At 53.9% G+C, this 22,452-nt stretch overlaps 2 protein-coding genes and 1 long non-coding RNA gene across 11 annotated transcripts in view; 2 read left to right on the plus strand and 1 right to left on the minus strand.

Annotated features, from left to right (window-relative positions):
• Positions 1–639: 639 nt before the first annotated feature.
• Positions 640–5,741, minus strand: LOC134162943 (uncharacterized). Its single transcript, XR_009964496.1, has 2 exons — positions 3,992–5,741; positions 640–940 (listed from the first exon to the last, which is right to left on the minus strand). It is a non-coding gene; the product is annotated as an uncharacterized LOC134162943 (long non-coding RNA).
• A 236-nt stretch (positions 5,742–5,977) lies between these two features.
• Positions 5,978–9,510, plus strand: KLF17 (KLF transcription factor 17). The gene is made up of 3 exons (XM_062617327.1): positions 5,978–6,101; positions 6,361–7,339; positions 8,150–9,510. The coding sequence occupies exons 1-3, from the start codon at positions 6,009–6,011 to the stop codon at positions 8,323–8,325; spliced, it is 1,248 nt and encodes a 415-aa protein (XP_062473311.1). The 5' UTR covers positions 5,978–6,008; the 3' UTR covers positions 8,326–9,510.
• Positions 9,511–9,656: 146 nt separating this feature from the next.
• Positions 9,657–22,452, plus strand: part of DMAP1 (DNA methyltransferase 1 associated protein 1) — a 36,806-nt gene continuing 24,010 nt past the window's right edge. Inside the window, exons 1-4 of one of the 9 annotated variants that reach the window (XM_062617318.1) lie at positions 9,657–13,093; positions 15,789–15,945; positions 19,196–19,287; positions 19,889–20,084. In XM_062617318.1, the coding sequence (XP_062473302.1) occupies positions 15,844–15,945; positions 19,196–19,287; positions 19,889–20,084 (390 nt within the window). In that variant the 5' untranslated portion in view covers positions 9,657–13,093; positions 15,789–15,843. Of the gene's footprint in view, positions 13,094–13,666; positions 13,836–14,892; positions 15,002–15,039; positions 15,146–15,732; positions 15,946–19,195; positions 19,288–19,888; positions 20,085–22,452 lie in introns of those variants that run through there. The other 8 variants (XM_062617323.1, XM_062617326.1, XM_062617317.1 and 5 more) reach the window with 8 other exon arrangements.

Consider the following 22,452-nt stretch of genomic DNA (forward strand, 5'->3'; position numbering starts at 1 on the left):
GAGGCATCTGGGATGGACTTGTTGACAATGTGACTCTACCACTGGCACAGTGGTAGATGGGAAGTGGTGCCATTTACCACCTGTCTTTGCTCAGCTCACCTGGGGCAGGTCCCGCTTCCCCTTCCCCAGTATTGGCCCTGGAAAGGTAGCTGCAGGCATGAAACAGCAGCAAGCTGTCCCAAGGGGCGCTGGGTGGCCGTGTTGTGCTGTGCCAAGCCGTGCCACGCAGCGAGGCCTGCCGAGGCGGCTGAGCAGGTGGATTACCGCCACCTTCCTTTCTCCAGGCTCCTTCCCGAAGAAGTTTTCCCGATGATCTCACTGGATGCACATTTCCAAATCATTTGGTTGATTGTTTCATCATCGGAGGTCAATTACAGAGAAGGCGAGTTCCTGTCGCCCCACTCTGAACCCCTTCACTGCCAGAGCCCCAGAACAAAGGGAGGAATTGGGCTTGGGCTCGGCCAGCTTGGATTCCCATTTGATTATTTCCAACAAGGGAGCAAATCTATTTTGGAGCTGGTATTCCCAAGGGATGAGCTCACCAGCACAGAGCATGAGCAGGGTTGGGGAAAAAAAAATACAGCCTTTTGTAATATGTTGCAAACCTATTTACTACCAGGGTAATTAAATGCCACTTCCTGGAGCAGAATGAAGCAGCTTTATGTAATGATGGCACAAAGGGATTTGCTCCCGATGCGAGGCGGCTGCTGCCAGAAGTGTCTGTGTGTGTTGCAGGTGGGAGGATGCATTTCCATGGGCTGCACGTGGGCAATTGCACCTTGGCATCCATGTGTGGATGCTGTGATCCAGGGCTGATGTCCCACTCTGGAATAGGTGGCCTTGGTGCAGTGCATGTCCCGGGGGCAGTGGATGGCAGCAGGGCAGCTATTTTGTGCAATGCTCTGCAGTGTGTGATTTACACCTGCGAGGCGGCTGCGGTCTGCATGGGAGGAATAACAAAATCAGATGTGCTGGAAAACAACCTCCACACAGAGCAGGATGGCTTCCCAGCTCCCTGTGTGTCCTGCTGTCCCCTGCACTGTCCCCCTCTGCCTCTCACCAGGGCTGTGTCTCCATGGATGCCAGTGACTCATGGCACAGCCCGTTTGCTCAGCTCCACACCACAGCTCCCATAGGACAGTCATTCCTGTATTGGGGCGGCAGTGCCACGCGTACCATGGCCACACCAGTGCCCAGCCTCCGGGGCCAGCTGGGTTTTCTCTGGGCTGGGAAATGGCGTGAAGCAGGGCTGGCCAGCACTTTCCCTGCCTCTGTGCAAGGCAAGGGAGGTTTTCCCCACCCATTAAGAGTGTGAGTTCGTTGGAGACTCAATACCTTAGAGTATGATTTGGAAGGAGGGATGGAGGCTGCTCGGAAAAGAGTGGTGGATTTTACCTGGATTAGTTGAAACTTTTGCAGCTGAATTGCTCATACATGATGTACAGCTGTTAATCCCCAGCGCACAAGAGAGGGCTTTAATGTGCACAACCCCTGTGCTACGCAGCCGTACTACGATGCCTACTGTGAAACTCTCTGTGTATCCTGCTGGCTCTGTGTCTTGGGCTGTTTTTGTAAAGATAAATCAGAATTAGTGGGAAAAGTATCCTGCACTCTTCCTGGCCACCCCTGCTGCCCACAAGGAACCAGAAACCACCAATTCCTCCTTTTACTCCTGGAGCTGCTGGGGTGGCACAGGTCTTCTCCAGCGTGGGTACTGGTGACAGCCAAAGTGCATGCTTCCCACAGCCATGGTCCAGACCCAGTTTTTGTGGATGGAGCTGTGGAATATCACTGGGTCATAGGGCAAGATGCGGCCCTGGGCTGGCACGTGAGTGCACCCATTCACACATGAGGCCACTGCTGCGAGGACTGGCTGGACACCTCGAGCATGTTGTGCTACCAATGGAGGCTGTGGTGTGTTACAGGTTGGGACATCTCTAGGCACCGTACTGGGTGTGATGTCCCCTCCAAGCTGGGGGATACCCCATCCATTGCAGTGACGGACCCCGTGGCTCTGTGCAGAGCCTGGTGCTTTCAGTTTTCCTGAACCAGTGAAAGTTAAGCAGTGGAGGAAAAACGTTGCTGTATGTTATAGAGGAAGAGAGGTAAAAAGGGCAGGAAATTTGCACCATGTCCATTTCCCCTTGGCCCCCGGCTGCTGCTCATTCCGGATTCGGGATTTGCGTAGGCAGAGTTAAAAATAACAGGGGTATATAAAGAAGGACGGCGAGGGCTGCGCTGGACCCGCAGCAGCCAGGGCACAGCCAGGCAGCAGGCAGAGATCAAAGCAGGATGTGGTCCAGGCGGTGCAGTGGGGCTGGGAGCGTGTGCTGGGTCTGCGGGGTGCCGCAGTGTGGGGAGTCAGGGTGCCCAGCTCTGCTGGCTCAGCAGCCTCCATGGGAGATGGGGCCATGTATGTTCCTGTAGGCAAAGACATCACCACGAACCCCTGTCCCTCCGTACTGTTTACTCCACAGTAACATTCATTGGGAAGGACCTGACCCAGCTCCCCTGGATGGAATGAGCCTGGATGGGGGCGCTGGATGTGGTCCCTGTCCAGAGCACCCCATCCTAGGGACGAGCTCCCTGATGGTGCTGCCAGGGCTCTCTGCCTGTGTTCCAGAGCCTCCAGCAGCCCCAGACCTCAGCCGTGCATCCCAGTGCTCCCCAGGCCTGGGCAGGCAGGGCGGACACAGAAGCTCCATCGGTCGGTGCAAACGAATCTGCCCTCTGTGCCCTGATAACATTGTGTTTGTTGCAGAGTGGGAAGAGCCTGCCAGCACACGATAAGAGCAGATGACTTTACTCTGGACCTGCTCCGGATTGAATTATGTTTTAACTTCATTTTCAGTTCCTCTTTTCTTTTCAGGATGGGAAGGGGGCTTTGGGGGGTGATGGGCAGGTCTGGGGACTCCTGGACCCTTCTCCAGGCAGGCCAGCCCCATGTAGAGGACAGAAAGTAAAACCCAGACAGATTCACTTTCTGTTCTCAGGGACCTAGCACTGGAAGGTCAACAACAGGGGTGTCCTGCTACATGGGATCCCATGGCACCTACCTATGGGGTCCCCTGCAGAGCTTTGGGGGATGGGTTTTGCCTCCCATTGAAGCAGAAGCTCTCCAGGCTGTGATGCCGTGGCTGGTGTTGGAAAGGCTCATGTTTCCCATCAGAGAGAGGGCACCAGAGATACCCCAAAGGGGAGTCCCTGGGTTCAGTTGAGACCCCCAGCTCCAAATGACCCAACTGATCCAACAGCAGAGGATGCAGTGCAGGTGTTTTTCAGTCCCCAGTGTTTTGTGGTGTAGAGAACTCCTCTGGGTCTCCTGGGGACCCCACAGAGCAACATCTGCAGTGTCCCCTGCTTGCCCCACACATGCTGCGAGGAGGGTGCTGGTGCCGTGGCACTGCCGCAGCATTAGCAGGGCTGTCAATGCTCTGACGGAGCTTGATGGAGCCACTGCCAGCGCACCACGCTGGGCATCACACGCTCGTCCGCTGCCAGATGCGCCAAGAGTAGGGATAACCATTAACCCTTTCCTGTTTGGCCATCACCTGGACGGGCAGCCCTTCCCACCCTCTGTTTGCTCTGCCGCTGGACTTGCCGTTTGATCTTCTGGGATGCCAGCGACTTGACAGCCTGTTGTAGTGGCACGGGAGATAATCTGCATTTCCTAAACAGGCTTCTGTCAACAGCGGGCTGAGCACGCGCCAGCTGCTCCTGTGCCTCCCTCTTGGCTTGGAGGAGGCTCCCGCGGCTGGGCTGTGGCTGGGACCCCCCCGTGCCCACCCCATGGCTCACAGCAGGCAACCCCCCCTTGGTGCCGCCCTTCCCGGCTCCCTGCACGGTCAGCACTGGCAGCGCTTGTGTTGGTGCGGTGCCTGGCGCAGTGCCGCTCCCCTCCGTGCCGGCCCTCCCACCGTAGCATCAGCAATAAGAGTTTCCTGGGGAATATCCCACATTTGCAAGAAATATTGACTGTAAAAAAAAGAACCCGATCTGCTGGCGACGCCTCTCTTAAGATAAGGCAGTGCTGCATGGATACAGACACCAAACTGCCCGGAAAAGGGGAAAACCAAGTGGAATTAGTGTTTGTCTCCTGTGGCATCTGCTCTCACTTATCTATAAAAGTTTGGGGCAGGAACTGCCTTCTGATTAACCATTATTTAGCCAAGAAACAAATAATGGGATTAACCGGTGACTTCAATAAACTACTCTTGGGGCCAGGATAAAAGGGATTTTGAGTGATGCCCTCGTGCTTCATTCCCACTTTGGAGGTGACTTTTTCCAAGGAAGTACTGTGCAGCCCATGTGTTTTGACCCGCTGGATGGCATTAATAAACATGCTCCCCCACCAGCAGCCAGGCACGCGGGGCCCAGGCAGTGACCCAGCGTGTGCTCTGGAAACCAGGGCAGAGATTCTTGGTAAACGGGGGAAGACTTGAATCGTTGTTGTTCCACTGGATTACTGAAATAATTTATTGCAACGCTCCACCCTTATAATTAAAGCGCGGTGATGAAAGCAACTGGTAGAGTAGCTTTGGCTCCAGCAGTGGCGTGTGCATGTGTGCGCACCTCACCTCTGCTGTTTATATTTGTTTTTTTTTTAACTGACTCCTCGCTTCTGAATAGCACAGGCAGCAGCCCCAGTTCTTAGAAAGGTATCTAGGGATGGAAAGCCCCAGAAAGCAAGGAGACAGGCTCCAGGAGATAAGGGCCATTGCTTCTTGACAAACGCAACAGTAGCAGGGCCATTCCTGGTACCGGGTGGATGGGGGCCAAGCGGAGGTCTTGCTGTGAGCTAGACAGGGTGGCAAGAGAGACCCCGGGAGGCCCGCACAGCGCCCTGAGTCTCCGTTCCATGCCTTGACATGCCAGCATGGAATAGAGCACCTAAAAATGTCTCCTGTGAGGTGTGACATCCTGATCCCCTTGCATCCTCCACTGTGGAAGCCCTTGGGTGGATAGCACTGTCCCAGGGGCTCCATGGGGTGGGCAGGGTCAGGCAGCCAGCCCGTGCTGCCATGGTAGGACAGCCAAGGCTTAGCCATGGTGCCAGTCCCCAGGCAGAGCAGACAAACGTCCTGCAGGGGCTGTGGGGCGAGATGAGGCAAGGCAGGCAGGGTGCCAGTCCCCGGCAGGGTCCGCTGGGCAGTTATCTCTGCTCACACGCGCACCCTGCATACGGCCAGATGGGAGCCGGTGTGCTCTGTGCTGCTGATTGCCTCACCGACAGCACAGGCATGGGGGGACGCGGCCTCACGGGCCCCGTTACATGAAGTGAGTGGTGTGGGGGCACCGAGCTCAGCCACCCCCGCCTGGCTCCCCGGCAGCACCTTTGCATGCTGATGGGCTTGATGTCCCCTATGGCGAGCGCTGTGCTCGGCTGTAGCCCCGCACCAGCTCTCCCCGGCATGTTCCCACTCGGACCCACACACACTGGCATACGCCACAGCCACTGGCCTTGTCCCAAGTGAGGCAGCATCCCGGGCGACCACCGGCTCTGCGATCTACAACCCCTCTCTCCGCTCGCAGCGTGGGGCACAGTGTCACGGAGCCGCTGACCCCACTACGGAACGGGGACGGGCAGCAGACACCCTGGGCTTTGCGATCCGCACTAGCACCCCTGCCCCTAACTCCAGCCGTTGGGCAGGGCACGGGTTGGACCCAGCTACGCACCCCATGGTCCCGGCGTGGAGCAGTGCGAGGGAACCCCAGCCACGTTGCCTCGGCCGGGCCGCGGGACCATGCGGGCCGCGAAGCACCGCTGGGGCTGGGGCAGCCGCCGACCCCCGTCCGCCGGGGCAGCCCCCAGAGAGGGGGCGTGGCTCTAGCACCAGCGGAACCAATGGAAGGCGTCGGCGGTGAATATCAATGCAGGTCGGGCCAATAGGCGCGCAGCCATGCTGTTAACAGCTTAGGGGCTCGGGGTGGCGCAGAGCAGCGCTGCCGCCGCCGCGGGGAGCGGAGCGGTGCCGGGCTCCGTTCTGGTCCCCCGCGCCCGGCCCGCCATGGCGGCGGCCGTGGATGAGAGCACTTTGCCCTCAATCTCTACTTTCGCCAACTTGCTGCCGCTGGAGGAGCGGCCCGCCGACATGCTCCATGTAAGCACCTGGTAGTGAGGAAGGGGCGGTGGGGGGTACGGGGCATGGAGCAAAGCGTCCCGTGATGGGGTGCTGCCTGGCCGGTAGGGGAGGCCCCCTCCCACCGTCGGAGGGCGTCCTGGGGGTGGCGCAGCCGGAGCGGTGCCGACCCGTCGGACGGGTTGGGGGGAGCCGCCGCCCCGAGCGGGAGGCACGGATCGCAGGGTCTGAACGGCGGTCGCTATCTTCTCGGCGGTCCTGACACCCCTCTTCCCCACAGAGGATGCTGCAGCAGGACGGCACCGCCGCCGTCAAGCGGGAGGAGGACGACTTGGGCAAGTTCGTGGATTTGGATTTCATCCTGGCTCACACAAGCAGTGGCGCGCAGGGGCCGCCCGGCCCCAACTACCCCCTGCCCGAGACCCCTGAGAGCTGCGGCACCACCTACGACAGCGACGGCGCCTACCCCACGCCGGGCAAATTCCCGGCGCCTTACCCCGAGGGCCAGGGCCACAGCTACGTGGCTGAGCTGCTCACCCCGGATCTGCCCGGCCACTGCGATCTGCAACGGAGAGAGTACACGGAGCTGCGGGTGTCCGGGGGCCCCCATCACCCTCACCACCCCGCGCACCACCACCCACCTCTCCACCCAGCCATGGCCCGTCCGCTGCCCCTGGACCCCGCTCAGCCCTTCGGGCCCCGCATCAAGAAAGAGCAGCCAGATGAGCGCGCCTGCATGCTAGGGGTGCCCGCCGCCGAGTACCTGGGGCCGGGCGGCGGCGAGCATAAGCCACGCGTAGCACCAGGTCCCGGGCCGGGACCGGTGCCGGGGCCGCCGCTGCCTTACCCGGGCTTCGCTCACGGCCGCCTGGGCCCCCCCGAGGAGCCGCTGCCCGGGACCGACCCGCACCTCCTGGCCGACCTGCCGCCTCACTACGCCATGGCCCCGCATCGCTATGCGCCCCACTTCGCCCCCCAGCCGCCGCCGCAGTTTCATGGACACTTCAGTGTTTTCAGGGAGCCCTTGAAGGGGCCGGGGCCGGGTCCGGCGGGGCTGCCCGGGCTGCTGGTCACGCCGCCCAACTCCCCGGTGCTGGAGTACTTCCCGGCCGGGGCTCCCCCCGAGGACTGCAAGCCCAAGCGCGGCCGCCGCTCGTGGGCCCGCAAGCGGACGGCCACGCACAACTGTGAATACCCGGGCTGCGGCAAGACCTACACTAAGAGCTCCCACCTCAAGGCGCACATGCGGACCCACACAGGTAAGGGCATGTCGGGGGAGGGGGGGAGCTAAGGGGGGCGGCCACGCTTGGAAGTTAAGCAAAGAGTCCCAGGTGGGAGGACCGGGATACACGGTGAGACCTGTGTCATTCCTGGGGGTGCTGGGTGCTCGTTGACCCCCTGGTCAGTTTGGGGTGCATGGAGGGTCCCCTTAGTGGGGGCACTTAGAGAGGCCCCCCCTGTAGTCGGCATAGGGCTGTGTGGGGGACAGGGTGCAAGTGGTGATGTCCACTTGCACTCACTTCAGGTGCTCAGAAGGACCCCCATGGTGGGGCTGGGCAGGGACACGGAGGACCCATGTGACACCCTTACTTGCTGGCTTTGGGGCCCAGTGGAGACTGAAGAAGCAGGGCCTGGGGCCACAAGGAGAAGCCCCCCACCCTAGATGGGGGTGAGCAGAGTAGGGGAGAATGGGGTTGTATAGTAAGACCCCTGTGGCAAAGCTGGGGTAGAGCACATGGTGAATCCCGACAGTATGAAAAAGCAGGGGAGCACTTATGGTTTGTGGTGGGGTGGGGGCACGTGGAGGGGCCCTGCAAGGGGGCAAAGGTTCCAAAGGATGGGTCTCATGCAGGGCACATGGGCAGCAGAGCACATGGGGGAAGAGCAGGAAGATGGGGGACAAAAGAAAGGTGGGGCAGACAGGGGCGAGTACACCACAGGGCTCCCCTCTACTAAGGGTGGGGGTCAGGGTTCCCCTTGAAAGGAGGGGGTGCTGGGCAGAGTAGCACAGGGGTGAAAGCATAGGGAGGATGAAGACCTCCAAGCCCACTGATGCCCATTCTCCACAGGCGAGAAGCCCTACCACTGCACCTGGGAAGGCTGCGGCTGGAAGTTTGCCCGCTCCGATGAGCTGACCCGCCACTACCGCAAGCACACAGGGCACCGGCCCTTCCAGTGCCACCTCTGCGAGCGGGCTTTCTCCCGTTCTGACCACCTCGCCCTCCACATGAAGCGGCACATGTGAGCGGGAGCTGTGGCCGGATTCTGTGTCCCCAGAGCCAGCTCATGGTGTAAATAGCGTCAGGCAGGGGATGGCACTGGGGAGCAGCCTGGCTATCTCTGCTTGTAGTTGTTAACTAGTTTTCTCCTCCTGCCCCTGCTGTGAGAACTGGGCCCAGCTGCATGGTGGGGAATGGCTGCTTTGGGGTGTAAATGGGGAGTAAAGCTGCAAGGAATGTCTCTAGCCCCTGCCCTATCACCACTCAGCTCCCAGTGCCTGGAGGATCCCCCACTTCTCAGCCAGGTATCTGGTAAGGGGGGGGGGGGGGGCTGGTTCAGCAGGGATCTGTTTCCAGAGCTCCTGGCTTGTATTTGGCATCAGCTTAACCTTCTCCCCTTAAATCCTAGCACTTCCTGGCTCCAGGCACTGGGGTAGCTGACTCTGGCCTGGTTTTGGCCAGAGACCTGTGCCCACAGGGTGTGCAGGTTGCAGCGCTGGGAAGTGGGTTGCTGGTCTTCTCGGTTGAGGCCATCAGAACAAACCTCCTGACCCAAAAGCCCAGCATGGATGGGGTGAGGATGGCACCTGACTGGCTCATGGCTACAAAGGTTTGCAGGGGTTGGCAGTGCAGCATCACCTTGTACAGGGTGTGGGGATGCTCCTGTTGCCAGCCCGGGACCCTGCCGGGCAGTCTGGTCCTGGCCATTCCCATGAGCCTAAAACGGCTCTTTGGGCTCTTGTCTGCTTCCATTTGTCTTGTTCTTCCCCTCAGGATGACACCAGGTACTGCTGCAGCTGCCTTCCCCATGCTGCTTTTTTAAACTTAGTGTGTAAAGGACAATGAGTCCAGCTATGAATGCCCAGGTCTCTGCTATACTTGAAACTTTCATAGAAGAAAACCAAAGAGAAAACTCAAAAGAAAATGAGTCTTTTTATGTGCAGCTTCTGCAAAGCAAGTTGTAAATTAAACAAAGCAGTAATATATAATGTTTCTGGTTTTTTAATATATTTTTTTCTTCCAGCTGGGAACCCAGATGAGTCTCGGCTTTGGGAAGTGCACTGTTCCCGTCTGTGTATATTGTTAATTAACATTTCTTTGCTTGGGCACGTTAGGTCTCTCGCACTCTGAAATGTTACTTTTCTTTATATGCAAACTGTTGAAATATTGTGATCTGCTGTATAATAAATAAACAAGATGTAAACATGAAAGAGCCAGGAGAGTTTACTTTAAAGCTTTCTTCTAAGACGAGAGGGTGAGGCTGGGCTTGCTTGTCAGTAAATATTTACATTGATGTTCATTTCTGCTTAAGTTAGCTGCGGAGGATCGATGGGGAACGCCCAAGCCTCGGCATCTGAGCAGCATCTCCTGTGCAACAGCTCTTGAGTCACCCCACTTCCCTGTGCCTCAGTTTCCCTAATCTGCAGATGGGGCAATTGTGGCACCGGGATGGCGTGACTGGTCCTGCGGTGAGTCATTCCTAAAGGGAACGGTAGCCGAAACTGTGCCGGGAGCCTTGCTGCTCCTGTTGTCTTCCTAAGCGCTCCTGTCCCGCTGTCCCCCGCAGCAGAAGCTGTATGGCACAGGCCTTGTGGTCACAACCAGGAGGTTGTTGGTGGCTGCCCGGTCCTGTTCCTGCTGCCCTCCTGGGGTGTCCCAGTAGCTCGATGGGGTTCAGGTGCTGAGGTTTCCCTGCGTTCATAGGTGGTGACTCAGCACAAGTGTGCTGGCAGGTCCCGAGCTCAGCAAGCAGGTCTGGCTCCATCCCTCCCTCCCACAGCTGATTACCCGTGATGCACGCATCCTCCTGAAGCCAGGGGCTTGTCTGGACCTGACACCATGCTGGCAGTGCAGGGAGCGTGCCGTGAGGGCTGTGCAGTGCCCTGGCCCAGGGTGTTGGTGGCTTCCTCCTCCTGCGCTCACTGCCACAACCCCTGGTGGCTGACCAGGGCTGGGGGATGCCCTGGGGCTCCTTGCCCCGCAAGCGGATATGGGATGTAGCTGTGCTGCCAGCATGAGCTGGGCTGATCCTAGTCCTTCCCTGTTTTCCTGCCTGCAGCTGTGGAGAGTTGAACTGAGCAGTAGACTAGGGCTGATGTCCCCTTGAGGGGTGGCTAGTGTTTTGGGATTGGGCTCAGTGTCCCTGGGCCAGCATCCAGCCTTGGGGTCTGCCCCAAGTAGGTACAAAAGTCTAGGTGTCTCTAGGCAGGGTGGCAGTGGCTTGGGATGTTGTGCCCTCCCTTCAGGCCTGGGCATGGGACCATGGGACACAGGTGTCATGGATCCACCAAGCTCAATCACTTGTCCTTTCCACAGCTGCCTCCACCCACTGAGTGCCCCACTTTCTGTGAGGTGCCTGTGTGGGGTGACCATGCTGGGACACCAGTGAGCTGTGTTGGGTTTCTCACTCCTGGGACCCCTGGTACCTAAGGGCAAGGGTCTGATGGTGAGGGGTGGCTGAAGTAAAACTGCTGCCTCTTCCCCAGAGACTTGTTCAAAATGTCACATGGAGGGAGAGGGAAAGGTGTGGGCTGTTTGAATTAGCGATGAGTCAGGCTGGCAAAGCCAGATGGGGAGAGTGCGTGCCTGCGTGTTTGTGTGCGTATAAGTAATCTCTGGCTTTGTGTTTTTATTATGATTATTATTTTTATTTCCAGGGGAACGATGAATTTCTCCAACCATCCTGTCCCACTGGAAAGGCTGGCTCTGCTGTCCTGTCCTCCCTAAGCATCCTGGGAGCCGGACTGACGGTCCGCGGCTGTTTTGAGGTTCGGCTCTGAGATCAGAGCACAAACCAGTTCTTCCTTGCCTTTCATCATCGCTGCACTAGGGCGGGAGCGAGGTCCGGCTCTGCTGCCGCTACCTTACATGGAGGTGAGCACAGGGGAAGGTGCCTTGGCTCCTTCTCCAGGCAGAGCTGCTCCGTGTTCACTTCCCAAGGCCTGGGGCAGGGCACTCCTTCGGGCACACGATGGAGCATGGCGGTCGCATGGACTGGCATGGCTGGGAACCTCACCTGGGGGAGGAGGAGCGGCTGTAGTGGAAAAGGCAATTATGGTTAATTTGTTGTTAATAAAAAACACCCTCTTCCAATCGCCTGGGCCAAGGCGTGCTCCCCGCTGGGGGAGAGAGCCCAGTCCTGTCCTCAGCAAAACCTGCCCTGCAAAGTGACGAGGACAGCAAGAAAACACCATCAGCAACATGGAGGAAGGGAGGGCTGGCGTGTAATCCCTGCCTACGGTACGTTTGCCCATGGTCAGCTGAAAGCCCTTTGCCTGGCCATACCTCCCCTTCCTTTCTCCCCCTGGTCACCTCCTTGGTTGACCATGGGAGCCATGGTGGTGGGTGATGCAGAGGTCTCTAATCCCCTCCTGCAAACCTTAAGGTGCAGCACCATGGTTTTGGGGTGCAGCCGAACCGGCACAGTGAGGCATGGAGAAACACCTCCCAGCAGTGAGGTGAGTCACGGCCGCAGCAGGCCTGGCACCATGTAGTCACCTGCCAGCAGGAGCAGGGCCCCCGGGGGTTTCGTAGGTGGAGGAGGGTGAAGGAGTAGCTTGGGTGGGTTTCTAAGCTCTGTGTATGGCACAGCTTGTGGGGATCCCCCATGCTACAGCCAACAGGTCCAACAGTGGTGGTCCAGGGTTGCAGAGATGTGGGGAGAAGGGGGGTGTAGGCCTGGGAGGGTTCCTTGCGCAGGGCTTTACCCTGGGGTTACTGTGGTCCATAGGGACAACATGGTGCTGAAGGTGGGATGCAGCCTGGGTGCTCCAGGGTGGGAGGGATGCTTTGGGGGTGCTTGGAGGGCTGGACACAGACCTTTCCTCACCACAACACAAGGTGAGATCTTGGCTCTCTACAGCCAAGGTGTCCCTGCTGAAGGATGCTCACAGGGCTGGCATCCCCATTCCCAATGGGGCAGTGGTAAGTGTCTGATCCCTGCCATGAAGGGAAGGTCCAGCAGCCTGCCTCCGCTGCTTGGGGTGGGCCAGGCGCCGTGATAACGGGGCTGTGGCTGTCACCGCACCTTTAGGAAACATTTGGCTTCAGGCACCTGAACCCACGGGGAAGCGATAACTCTCCGGCTCACTCGCCCTGCCTGGACCCACACCTGCTGCTATTGTGCCTTAGTCACACACCGAGCGTTTTTCCACTGCTGGGCCCCAGATAACCTCCTCCCACCCCACTGGCCACAGTGTTTGCACTTGTCCTCCTCCGCTGGTGCCAGGCTGGGAGACACTCATGCCTTGAGCCCTGGGCTGGAGGCACGCACACCTCTGGCCTGGGGCCACCTTTGGCTACGCCTGGCAGCTGTGACATGGGCAAAGGGCATGAGGTGCATCCTTCCCTGGGGTGGAAGGGGCCAGCACTGCTGTCCTGCCATGGCTGAATGTGGAGGGATATCCCTTCCCGAGCTGCTGAGCAGCAGTGGGAACACCCAAGTTTGGCACCCTGTGCCTGCAGGATGGCAGGAGGTGGGTGATGGGTTGCAGGACAACAATGCTGGCTGCTGCTGTCCCCTTACCTGGGATGCAAAGGACTGGGCTTCCCAGCATTGCTGGCTTTCGCTGACCTGCTGCATTCCCTGGGTTCTCCCTGTGCTCTGTCAAGGCAGGACCCCAGTGCTTGGGGGAGGTACAGGCCATGGCATGTGTCCCCATGCAGGACTCTCTGACCAGAGTCTCCAGCTGTGCCCCTTTGCCCCTTGAAGGCTCTGCAAACAGCCACTGCTGCCCAGAAACAACATCTCTGTGTCCCTTTGAAGGCAGTGTTAATTGCTCCACTGCTGATCAGGTTAGCAGAAGCACTCAGCTCATGTGTTTCACTTGCAGGTCCACACAGCTCCTGGTAGGACACAGCCTTGAAGTGACACCCGTGCTCACAGAGCTGTGGGGTAGGTGGGCTGTGGGTAACACTACCCAGCTGCCCACCATCTCCACCTTTCATGAGATTAAAAAGCTGCTATCCTGTGGAAAGGAGCTCAGACGTGCTGTGGACTTCATTTGCTGAAGCTGAGTGAGCTGATCACCCAGCAGAGCATGGGCTGAGTCTTGCTGGGACCGGGGTTGAAGCTGGGCTTGAGCAGCTCTGGCCTAGAAATGGGAGATACAATCAAACCCCAAGGACACTGAATGACCACTCATCTCTGAGTTTTATTCTGGGACTCATTGTGTTTCCTACAAGTGCTGTTTAAAGACATGAATGGACTGTGAACGACCTGCCAGCGAGGGGCAAATGGGAGGTCTTTGTTCCCTGGTCTTACAAAGCTCTCCCTGCAGCAGCAGTGCTGGGTGTTCCAGGCAGGGGTGAGACTGCAAAGGTGAAGGGAGGCAGCTTGGGAAGACCCTATCCTGCTTCCCTCTGCAGACCCACCTTGTAGGGGATCACTTTGTAGGGACTCCACCTCCAAGCCAGCAATTGAAAGAGAGGAAAGAAAGATGTTGGAAACGATTAGGAATGGGCACATTGATGGGGGGAGGGCCTGGGTGGACATAGCAGAGCTGAGAGCAAATGGATAGGACAGGAGAAACCCTGGGTAAGCTGGGAGGAAGGATGATGATTCTTAAAGCCATCCCTGGCAGTGTGGGACAGAAAAGGAGTTAGATGATTCCTAGGGACAACAGCTGACATTCTTGTGTTCCTGTTGGGGCACAATGGCACTGGCTTGGCCCTGGTACAGATGCCCCTGTGGGAAGGGATCACCAGTGGGGTGGGAATGGCAACAACTCCCACACAGCCTGCCTGGCTTTGGGGGGCTGTGTGCTGGAATCACCCCAGCACAGTGAAGTTCACCTCATCTGTGGGCTACTGCACAGAAGAGGTCCCCCCAGGTCCACCCCTCTCCCGGGCTATCCGAGGTGGCTGGCAGTAGATCTCTGTGCCCCATGCTGAAACCTTCTGGTTTGGACAAACCTCTGCCAGGCAATCTTGTGCCTGCTGCAGTTCAGTGGGATTTCTACAAGTCCCTCCTGGCCCCACTCTGCTGTTCCTTCTCCATCCCCCCCTCTCTTTCCTCTCATGGGGAAGAGGAAACAGGATAGTCCTATTGAATCATATTAATAAAACTTTTGCTCCTAGCTGTCACAGCCTCAGGTAAGTGCTGCAGCTCTGGAGCCCTTCGGGATGGTTTTCTTGCCCCTGCCCTGCCCCACAACCCCGCTGTGCCTGCCCAAAGCAGAGCCCAGTCACCCGTCACCACGGCCCCGGGGAAGCAGGCACCGTTGCCTTGTCCCCTCCGGCAGCTGGGGACAGCTCCCCAGAGGCCCCGCACGTCCCGCAGGCCTCAGCTCCCGCGTAAGGATCGGGCTGAGGTGGGGAGCAGCCCCGGACCCAGCTCCGAAACACCGGTCGGGGCAGGGCCGCGCACGGCTATGCTGCCACCTCCTGGCGCGGGAGCGAGTCCTGCCTGCGCCAACCTTTCCGCCCCGACCAGGGAACGACGTAGGTCGGCCCCGAGCGGGTCCGGGCGCTGCCGCCGGGCAGCAGGGGAGGCGGCTCCGGGCCCGGGGCGGCCGCGATCTGCCAGGAGCGGGGCGCGAACCCGCAACCCTTGCCCCTCGCACCCTGCTCCTCCAGCTCTACGGTGGGGCGCCCAAAGGGCTCCGGGCACTTCCGGCGCCGCTTGGCGGGAGCGGAAGCGGCGCTGCCCGGGCCGCTGTGCCGGTCGCACCGTCCCGGTGGCTGCGGATCCGGCGCCGGTGGGTGAGCGCGGGAGCGGGTTTGCTCGTGGCTGCGGCGGCCCTGCGGCCCGGCCTCGTCCCGTACGTCCGTCTGTGGGCTTCCCGGGACCCCGCCGCTGCGCTCCGGGCCGCAGGCGCGGCGCGTCTGGTCCTCGGGACCGGCCGGGTACAAGGCCCCGTTGTTGGGCCTGGCGGGGGATGGGGAGGCGGCTGAGGGGGGTGTGTGTGTATGTGGATATACGTGTGTGTGTGTATGTATATATATGCGTGCGTATATGTGTATATGTGCGTGTACGTGTATATATATATGTATGTATGTATATATATGTGTATATGTCAGGATTCCTAGGAAAGTGATGGAATGACGATCCTCGAAAACGTTCAAAAACCGTGTAGATGAGGCCCTTAGTGACATAGGTTAGTGGTGGACTTGGCAGTGCTGGGATAACGTTTAGACTTGATGGTTTTAAAGGTCTTTTCCAACTTTTATGATCATAGAATCATAGAATGGTTTGGGTTGGAAGGGACCTTTTATAAAGATTAGCTAGTTTCCAACCCCCTGCCATGGGCAGGGATGCTTTCTCCTAGACTGGGTTGCTCCAAGCCCTGTCCAACCTGGCCTTGAACACTGCCAGGGATGGGGCATCCCCGGCTTCTCTGGGCAACATGTTGTATGTATGTATATACATATATATACATATATGTATGCTGTGTGTTATATGTATGCACATAAGCATGTGTGCGCGTGTACAGGATAGTACCCATGAGAGGTGCATGTTAACCCTGGTACCCTTTTTTACCCTCCCCAGAGCCGGAGGGAACGGACAGGACGGGGGCAGAGAAGGCCACTGAGCAGCAGGAGAGATGGCGACGGGCGCAGACGTGCGGGACATCCTGGAGCTGGGTGGTGTGGAGTCAGAGAACACGGGCACCATCAACAAAAAGGATATCATCAACTCGGATAAGGTGAACTGCGAGGCCCTAAGGGGCTGCTGCTTGTTTTCTTGACACTGACTGACCGTGCATGTGGTGTCTGAGGCAGATATTGGAAAAAGATGGAATAAAGCATGTTCCTACCATAGCCTGTTTAATTCCAGGCTTCCTAGAAATATCTGGAAATGCCTGGAGGGCCCAGTTCCTGGTGTTCTTAGTTAAACTGTGCTGTGGCATTTGGGGTGGTATTTGAGCTGGAGCTGTGTAAGTGGTGTCTTGGTGAGCTGGGCCTGGCCCGAGGGCGTTTTCAGCTGTCTTGAAAATCCCTATTTTGTGGAGTGAGAAGTGTGTTTACTATTTAGCCCGCAAGCAGATGGAAATAATATCACACAGTCCTGTTTTAGAAGGAAAAAAACTTATCTGACTTGATTGAATGGTAAATGTCTTCAAACCATGGGAGCAGTCCTTCTGCAGGGAAGGTGTATGGCTGGGGTTTGGGAGAACTGGGACTTGTTGCCTGTGGGAATGTGTGCAAGTTAGTAAGCTCTGTTAAGGATATACGACTTCACATGCTGTGTTCTATGTGGCGATATGCCACGTTATGTTGTTGTCTTCTGTATTTTTGTATAATTTGGGCAAAGTCTTGGCTTGTAAGGTGTCAATGGTGTCAATTAATGAGTAGTTATGAGATATGGAGGTGCTTGGAAACGAGCTGGGGGAGATGAAATCCCCAAGAACTCTGGTACAGAGATGGTGTGATTTGCATTTCTGTGTGAAAAAAACCAAACCCAAACTAAACATGCGCAACCACTCCATCCCTAAAAGTACTTGCTGACTGTGTCTGCTGAAATGTTTGTCTCTGAAGAGAGGCACAGTGATTTCATGGGTCCCATGCTGGGGCTAGGACACAGTATAATTGCTGTAATGGAAAACTGATGAGTTTCAGTAATTTAGAGGCTGAAATGTTAAAATCACCAGTTATCAGCTGAATTGGTGAATAGTGTGTCCAGTGTGTGGCTGGATTCAGCCTGTGATGTTGTGCCAGTGAGTGTTCAGAGTTGTAAGTTCTTTGATTTAGATGTGTTTATCTGTTAGCTAGCAGAGACCTGGAGGAGTACTGATGGCTGCCTGTCTCTCTTTTGGAGCAGAGAGTAAGAGGGACTTCTCCACAGATTTACTGTAATGGAAGGAGAGGTGCAGTGAGAGGCTTCTGGAGGAGTGCAGGAGGCCACTTGTGGCTGTGGGTGAAACGTTCTGAATTTCAGCACAGAAATTAAATCAAACCAAAGGTATAAGTCGTTATTGTGCGGAGAGAGCAAAATTGCTATTAACAGTGCAGCACTTGCTCAGGAAATAAATCTGTACTCAATTAGAAAAGAAACAGATTGACGTCTTTAAATCACAAGAGAACCATGAAGTACTTCCCAGTCCATTAGTGACTGAGAATGTTAAAATAAAAATTACTGGGCATAAAAACATTTAAATCAGGCAGGACCAAGTAATTTGTTCTCAGCTCCTAAAAGAGCTGTCTGAGCTGATCTCTGGCCTGCTGATATTAACTTCTAATAAATCTGGGAACTTTGGGGGAGTTCCAGAAGCCTGTGTTCAAACAGGGTGTGTGATGACCCATGTGTAACTGCCTCGGTTGGCCTTACATCGCTCCTGGGCAGTGATGGACATGCTGGGAGAAAGGTGTTTGATTAGGAGTGAAAAGGTGCCAATACAGTAAATGTCTGTCATGATATTTTATGGAAAGGGTTGTAGTCCAAGTTGATAGGTTATTATTTTTTATTGGGATTTTGAATTTGCCTGATAAAGGTGAATGTATGGATTTAATACTATTTATGATAGAGTGTTGGTTTTGCTATTACAAAGTATTGTGATTTAAAAGTTGGTAGTAATGTGATAAACAGGTATTTTAAAGTAATGATGTGGCTAGTAGTTACAAAGATGGTACAGTTAGACCAGATGCTCTGGACTACTCAGTAAATTCGTCCATGTGTATCAAGTGTACGTTGTTAATGTGACTGCTACTGTATCTACCTGAATCTAAACCAAATTACTTTATAAACTTCTATATGTGATATCAGGTGGACTATGTCTTAGAAACCATTAGTTCTGACAAGGGGCCAGATTGAGTTTTCAACACTGAGTTTCTTCATACTAGGAATTATATAAAAATGAATATAGTTCTTTGCTGTATAAATGGGAGTGTAAAGGTGGGGATGAGGGTTTATTTTTCTAGGTGGTACTGGTAGTTTTGACATGGTGCTACTGCAAGGGTTTGGTCTCAGCTGGCAAAACTGGAGTTGCTGCAGAACAAAGTGACCAAAACACTAAAAGAAGGTGGGAAGACATTTCTTATTTTCATCTTTACTTACATTCATTTCTTATTTTCATCATTACTTAGTTAAATGTATTTCTTCCTAGTAGCTGTGTTTTGGCTTTAGTCTGAGAATAATGTTGATAATACACCAGTGTTTTAGTTACTATGTAATGCTTACCCTAAGTTAAGGACTTTTCAGTTTCTTGTGCTCCCCACTGAGGAGGGGCACAAGGAGCTGGAAGGGAGCAGAGACAGGACACCTGACCCAAACTAGCCAGAGGGGTATTCCGTACTCCAGAACATCATGCTCAGTACAGGAAATGGGGGCAGTTGGCCAGGAGGGGCTGTTCACTGCTTGTGAGTGGGCTGGACATAAGTCAGCAGGTGGTGAGAAATCATATTGTGCATCACTGTTCGGTTTTGGCTTTAGTTTTTTTTACTCTCTCTTTCTCTCTCTCTTTCTCATATTTTCCTTTTCATTACTGTTACTAGTATTCTGTTATACTTTGATTATTAATCTGTTCTTATTTCTACCCACGGGTTTTACTTTTTTTCTTGATTCTTCTCCCCATCCCACTGTGTCTGTGGGAGCGAGTGAGCGGCTGTGTGGTACTTATTTGCCAGCTGGGGTTAAACCACGACAATGCATTAAAACTTTCATGTGAGGAGAGTGCTTACCTAGTAAAAAAAAGCTCAGTATACCAGCCCTGAAAACTACAGACAGGTGTTCAACTTGGAATTTAAGTGTGTGTTGTCAGCAACAAGTGTCTGAGTACTGGTGAGTGCTGTCACTGAAAATGGGCATGTTTTCACTGTCAGTGTCTTCCACCAGAAAGAAATTCAAGGTGTCTAAAACCACATAAAAATGAAAACCATCGCAGGGTACCAGGTTATGTAGTTTAATGTTCCTTCAGGCACTGCTGCTTCTGAATCTAAAATGCAATTCTTTTGTTTCAGAAAAAATCCAAGAAATCTTCAGAGACATTGACGTTTAAGAGGCCGGAAGGAATGCACAGAGAAGTTTATGCACTCCTCTACTCTGACAAAAAGTAAGAGCTTATGGTCATCTGGGTAGGTTGTGGTGTAGCCTGGGCTTTTGGAAGCAGGGCAGCATCCTATTGAAACCATGGGCAGGCTTGCTTCCCACATTGATTCACCTTTGTGCTTGGCCCATGCTTGTGCCCTTCTCTCTTGGTCATGAGCAGTGCCTATCTTCTCTCTTCTAAGTCTGAGGGGTTTGCTCTGTCTAGGAGATGAATTGGGCAAAGGCACAATAGTTTGGAGCAGACAAGGCAGTATTCTTACCCTTCTGTGTCTAATTCTCTTTATTTGCAACTGGGAATAGCACCTGCTTTTATTTCTGCAGAAGGAGTTCCGCTGCAGCCTATATTTAGCTTGTATGATTGAACTCTTGCCTTAGAGGTCTCTTGCATAGTTTGATGGCTCTGTCCAAATCCATCTAGGCAGTGTATTCTGTCCTCTGATGCTGGAGGCATTGCAGTCTGGGAGGTGCAGAACCTGAATAAAGCTTAATCTCAGGTTTTCCCACCCTAAACATTTTGGTGGCAGATCCCACTGAGTCTGAAATCTCTTTGGGTTTGTCGTTGGCTGCTGTTTGCTTTTATCACCCAGTGCTTTTCTCCACCACAGGGATGCACCTCCGCTGCTGCCAAGTGATACAACTCAGGGTTATCGAACAGTCAAAGCAAAACTGGGATCCAAGAAAGTCCGGCCTTGGAAGTGGATGCCTTTCACCAACCCAGCAAGAAAAGATGGAGCAATGTTCTACCACTGGAGGAGAGCAGCAGAGGAAGGAAAGGACTACCCTTTTGCCAGGTTCAATAAAGTAAGTGGGAGCACTTTCGAGCAAAAGCATATAAATAGCAGCTGGAAAATACCCTTTTGTCAGCTGCTTGAGCATCCAGACAGGAAGTTGGTCCTTTGAACAAGTGGAGGCTGTTACATTTGGCAATTGCATTTTAAATTGCAGAATGGCCTTACAGCCACGTGACCACAGACTATGATGTCTCCAAATCATTCAAACTATGTGGGATCGGTATGTGGTCAGAGCTTGCTAGAGTCTCCTGTGTTTCAGGTGCTCCTTATCAAATCTTGTTATTGATTTGGTAAGGAGGCACTCTGCCATCTCATTCCGTTCCTAACCAACATCCTTCCCCTGATTACAGGCTCCGGGTGGTAAAAGATACTCTATTCGGAGACAGACATTAAAGTCATAAGTCTTGTTATTTTGCCCAGTGTGAAAAAAATCGCTAGAGCTTTGTGGCAGAAAAGCTGGTTTGCAGCCTCTTGGCCAGATTCCAGCGCAGATACTGAATTACGTTGTGCTCCCTCTGAAATTGCTCTTGTGGTATCAGTGTGGTGCAGTACCTTGTTCTTTGCGTCTTATATTAAATTGTCACAATGTGTTGTTGTAATCTCCTGGTGTCTTTTGTCCCAGATGTATCTGCTTTGAGTGGCTGGGGCTTTCATGTGTATGCACAAAGAAAACTACATCAGCATTTATACTTCAAAGTCAGGGCCTCCAAAGTTAGGAAGGAGCAGAGTTAGGGTGCCTTCCTAACATAATTTAATTCCCTTCATGATGCAAATCTGAAGGGGGAAAAAAAAAGTGTGTGCTAACATGATTTCCACAAAAGCTCTACTTGCCTATGCAACATTTAAAGTTTGTAACCCACAGAGCATCAGTTCTGTCAAAGCCTGGCTTCCTGCAGAGTTAAGTGGTTGATTAACCTTGTGTGTTAGAAGGCTTAAGGTCTGACCAATGCTTTTCCTCTTGCTGGGATGTTGGTAAGAGCCTTGTGTCATATCTCTTCTCTAGGGTGTCTATGGTAGAAGTCTGAAGCATGACTCAGTCAAGGCACCTGCCTGGCTTTCTGAGGAAAACTTCGGGGGTGTAATTGTCTCTAAGACTCTACTGCTGTTAACTGCTTTTGGCTGAGTTCAACTAAGTTTATCAAAGGGAGCCACACATGGGTTGTAATTATATGATTCTTGTTTCCTTAACTTTATCGTGTACTGTGAATTGACAGGCAGAAGAGCCTTCAGCAAGGCTGCAACCTTTAGATTAGTGGTAGACCTCTGCCATCTGCACGTGCCCAATCACATAATATTAGGAGCAAGTTGTTACCCTTGTGGATCCGTGGTTAAGAGGGTAGAAGGCACTGATGAGAAGTTTTGCAGATATTTGCGATGTCAGAGGAATTTTATTTACTTTTCTAAACTCTTCTGTGGGTTCCTTCTCACATACTTGATACTTCTGCCCAAATTTCTTACTCCTCTTCGCATAATCCATTTTCCCGTGTAGTCTGTCCTACTGGTCCCTCAAACTCAGTTCCTTTGCCTTTTCTCTGTGCTTCCAGTCTCCAAACCAAATCCCTTCTGTTCATTGTGAGATCCAAAATGTAAACTTATGTTTCACAGTGTACACTAAGCTTTGATCAAGGGTGTGAAATAGGAATATAAAAGCAGCTTCATTGGTGCCAGAGCAAAGGCCTGTCTCGGCTGATATTCTGTTTCTAGCTACCATTAGTAAAGACTTAAAGAGGATGAGAATGGGGAAAATACAGAGCATTTTTTCCTAGCTTCTGGTGGTCATTGGTTTAAGGATTTCTTAACTTGGAATTTGTGTTCAATAATTCTTGCTAGGTTCTGGGCAGAAAGCTGCTCTGTGAATACCCCGTGATAACAAATTCTTCAGGTTAACTTTGCATGGTGTGCAGAGGTATTGCTTCTGTTCATTTTAAACTGCTGCCTTGAGGTTTCATTTGGTGCCTCTGAGATCTTGTGTTACATGACGTAATAAATTGTCCTTGCTGTGCACTGTTTTCTTTGTAATGTGACATACATCTGCCCTTCTGTGCCCTGTCTCACCCTGTTCTCAAATACCCTTTCTTTTGAAACGGGTGGACTAGGAGTGAGTGTTTCACTTAGGGCAGCATAGTGGGTTTGTACATTGGCTGTGTTTCTCTTTGTTTCTCTGATCATTTTTACTATTCAGTTTGTCTTTTCAGCACTGCAAGGCATTGTGCTAATGCTTTCTCAGAACCGTCTCATGGCTCCAGGATTTTCCCTGAGCAGTTTCAGCTAATTTAATGCCCATCATTGTTTGAGTTTATAGTGTGAAATACAGGACTGAGAAGGGTTTTCTGAACCATTGAATCTTCCTCTTGGCTCTTTCAGGTCCGGCACCATCC

The sequence above is a fragment of the Pezoporus occidentalis genome, unplaced genomic scaffold (assembly GCF_034315485.1).
Source record: "Pezoporus occidentalis ecotype Australia unplaced genomic scaffold, CSIRO_AGI_Poc_V1 ctg194, whole genome shotgun sequence".
NCBI lineage: Eukaryota > Metazoa > Chordata > Aves > Psittaciformes > Psittacidae > Pezoporus > Pezoporus occidentalis.

Bases quoted from the DNA above. Each gene is read 5' to 3' on its own strand.
- KLF17 (XM_062617327.1), top strand. From the start codon at position 6,009: ATGGCGGCGGCCGTGGATGAGAGCACTTTGCCCTCAATCTCTACTTTC. The intron at 6,102-6,360 runs GTAAGCACCTGG...TCTTCCCCACAG, and splicing joins GGCCCGCCGACATGCTCCAT to AGGATGCTGCAGCAGGACGG. The intron at 7,340-8,149 runs GTAAGGGCATGT...CATTCTCCACAG, and splicing joins GCACATGCGGACCCACACAG to GCGAGAAGCCCTACCACTGC.